At 37.7% G+C, this 3,567-nt stretch overlaps 1 protein-coding gene across 4 annotated transcripts in view; it reads right to left on the bottom strand.

The window, feature by feature from the left end:
• LOC126396432 (cytochrome P450 2J6-like) overlaps nt 1–3,567 on the bottom strand; it is a 24,062-nt gene that overhangs the window by 8,996 nt on the left and 11,499 nt on the right. Inside the window, exon 9 of one of the 4 annotated variants that reach the window (XM_050054501.1) lies at nt 20–2,612. The exons of the other annotated variants lie outside the window; for them this stretch is intronic. Coding sequence (XP_049910458.1) covers nt 2,437–2,612 — 176 coding nt within the window. The 3' untranslated portion in view covers nt 20–2,436. Of the gene's footprint in view, nt 1–19; nt 2,613–3,567 lie in introns of those variants that run through there. 4 annotated transcript variants of the gene reach the window in all.

Below are 3,567 nucleotides of genomic sequence, written 5' to 3'. Positions count from 1 at the left end.
ATATAACACAAATAGACAGCCCACTTCAAATGATCTGATATCAGTCTTATTGTTGACTGTGTCATCCACCAACAACTAGCAAAAGCATACCAACATATACTGCCTGGAAGTGTTGTTCCTGGTCTGTCAGAAGAATGAGCTTCTGCTTTGCAAAAAAAGATGTGATCATATCTTTTTAATCCATGGAAGGGGCACGTTGGACTTTCAACTAATTCTAAATGCAATTCATAGTGTTTTATATGATCATATAAAGACATGTTTCTCTTTGCCTTTTTTGATTTATCCTTCTCATTAGCTTTCCAGTTTATCCAGAGGGTCATTTCTTTAGAGGTGAGATCAGGACTCTGCATAGGACCTTCAAGTTCACATCCTATATGACACATGTTCATACCATACCATGACCATGTAGTTTGTCAGTGTAACAGCCTTATTCCAGCTGGTTTAGTATCTCATTTAGTATCTCATTATTTTGACTTAGTAAGTCATTATTTTGACTTAGTATCTCATTATTTTGACTTAGTAAGTCATTATTATGACTTTGTAAGTCATAATTTTGACTTAGTATCTCATTATTTTGACTTAGTAAGTCATTATTGTGACTTTGTAAGTCATAATTTTGACTTAGTATCTCATTATTTTGACTTAGTAAGTCATTATTTTGACTTTGTAAGTCATAATTTTGACTTAGTATCTCATTATTTTGACTTAGTAAGTCATTATTTTGACTTAGTATCTCATTATTTTGACTTCGTAGATCTTATTTTTTTCCATCAAGTGGCGGAAATGGGCTTCCATACCTTAGCAGTTCCACCAAAGAGAGATTTACCCTCTGAACTTCTCAGATTAAACCCCCAGAGATTATAAATTTCACAAAAAGATAAAAGTAGGACAGAAATACAAATTTGTGCAGAAATTAGTTTTTCTTATTTCCCACACTATTTGTCCTTCATTATCTAATAAACTCCCTGATAGATTGTATGTTCCTTTGGTTCCCAGTCCCCTCAGCAAAAAAAAATAGTCCCCATAAAACTAACACCACCTTGAGAAGCTACAAAATGCTATTTATGCATTGATTTATCAGTAATACTCTAATCAAGTAATATGTACGAATGAAATAAGTCACAGGAGCCATTTTACAGCGGGAGTACTTTGACCTTTGTAAAGGAGTTTAAATGTAGGACTTTTTCTTGGAATTGAGTATGGCTTTTATTTTTTTAGTTGTTGTGTTATGTAACAGTTGTATATAATCCTATATAGCCTATTTACCCAGAGTGGTTGCAAGGTTTTCACATGACCACAGCAATATTCTTTACCCTACTTCATGATCTTTAGTTGGTAAAAATCCGCAAAACTTTAGGGCCGCCACTCAGCGTCAGTACAGTTTCAGTTCAACGCCAGAAGTTGCACACATAATTCATGCAAGGTATCATGGGGGCTAGGAATAAGGTGGATAACAATTATTCTATTGTTAACAATAAGGAATTTAATCCCATGTGACGGCTGTGTTTATTTGACGTCTGGTGGCATTTACAATGTCATGTCAAATGCCAGGTAAGTTGAGGTGAACAGTGAGCTCATTTGATTTGATGCAGATTCTCCTTCTTTCACCTGAAGCAGTCAGACACACATTTGACATTAGGCTGCAGCTTGATTCCAGCCGTCATCTGGAGTAATGTGCGTCTAGCACACAACCACTTATTCACCAGACAGTTGTTCAGAGGGAATATGGTTGTCGTGGTGAAAAAGGAATCTCTGTGGTTCTGATCAGGCTGCAATCTGTAGGGCTAAAAAATAAAGCCGATGTGGAAGTGCCTAAAACTGCAGTTCCTCGAATGGCCACATGAGGCTGTCTCCAAAAGCAAGTCAACCCCTCAAACCTTATAGACCCCGAATTTTAAAGCAGAAATACACATGTTGACAGCCTGGTATAGCTAAATTCCCCATTTACAACAACTGTACAGGAACTGAATGGCTTTCATTTTTTTAGTTGTTGACCACGGCAATATTCTTTACCGTTATTCATGTTCTTTAGTTGGTAAAAATCCCCCAAAATTAAATTTTAAAATCCTGCTTTAACTCCTAAGTTAAAAAAAAAATCTTAAAAAATTTGATTTGCCATGTCATTATATGAGTTATAATACATAACAAAAATCGACCTCCATATCCTCTTTGGCATGTCTTAGAAATCAACTGTAACTTCATAAACTTTTTTGAGATGTATCACACATTTTTGACTTAAATGAGAGAAATCAACAAAAAGACAAAGTGACTCATGTCTCGTTCAGACAAAAGAGAAGGTCTTATCTAGCCTTAAAAAAATATTTGATCTAGAATTGAAGCCAAGCAACATTTTGATGTACTTACTAAACCTCCTCATAGTGACATAATGACAAAAAGTTATTACTTTTTTGAATATTTGTTATGTCAAATTTACTCTTAGCATGAGGTTGCGCAGATTTCATATTGACATGGTGCCAGAGTCACACCAAAGCAATAGTCCATCACAGGCTTCACCCCAGCAGGCGTGGAGAAGGTGAAGTGCTGCATGAAGGAGGTGAAGAAGAGGAAAAGCTCCATCCTGGCCAGGTTCTCTCCGAGACACACCCGCTTACCTGAGACAGGAAAACAAACAGAAACAAACTGAAAATGTCTTTGACACAAGTTTTGGCCCAGAGTTTATACTAATCTAAGACAACAGCAGTAGACATTCTCATACTGTAAGGTCTTTCTAAGGAGCAGAACTGCTAACTGTTGGGTTAACCATGACAAACTTTGTCCTGATTTCAGGTTTAGACAAAAGGTCAGAGGTTCACCAAAATAATTAGTCAAACATTGCCAATGTTTGGCTCTGTTGGTGCCCACTGGTAGGGCAAAAGTCAAGTATTCCTAGGATGACACTGCAGTGATCAGTGACTGGCATTCAACACAAGATGAATGTAGGTATGTTGTTCTTTTCTTGATCATCAGAGTTCTTTCTGGACAAATCTGCACTCATGTGCACTGTAGAGTCTCAATGTACACTGGGACATGCTCCAGGCTCCTGTCTAAACAGATAAATATACTGAAAAAAACAAAACATTGTGTTGCTCCTCACCAGCAGAGAAAGGGATGAAAGCAGCTGGCTTCACAAACTTGCCCTCCTCGTTCAGAAAGTGTCCTGGGTTGAAGGTGTTGGGAGTCTTCCCCTCTTTCTTGTCGAACAGCACCAAGGTCAGATTGGGGATTATTATAACTCCCTGGTGGTTAGAATCATAATGACAATTCATGAAGAAAGAACATGGTAATGACTTATTCGCAGACTGAACACGTCTCCATATTTCCCTGCTAACTGAGAGTAGATGAGTGAGAGGAAAAAGGCAGCGCATGGTGCTTAATATAAACATGAGTCCTATCAGTTGCATTAATAAGACATTTTTGATATCTATGATCTACCTGTGTCATACTCTCATGGATCCTGTTGAAATCCATAGTGAATATGTTGCCCACAACAGGAAATGCCCGAGGTCCTGGAGGGAAGCTGTGCGGCCGACGGTTCTTAATATAATCTGCAGTGAGGATGAAAACTGC

This window comes from Epinephelus moara, chromosome 10, assembly GCF_006386435.1.
Source record: "Epinephelus moara isolate mb chromosome 10, YSFRI_EMoa_1.0, whole genome shotgun sequence".
Classification (NCBI taxonomy): Eukaryota; Metazoa; Chordata; class Actinopteri; order Perciformes; family Serranidae; genus Epinephelus; species Epinephelus moara.
This window is presented reverse-complemented; position numbering and strand designations above follow the sequence as displayed.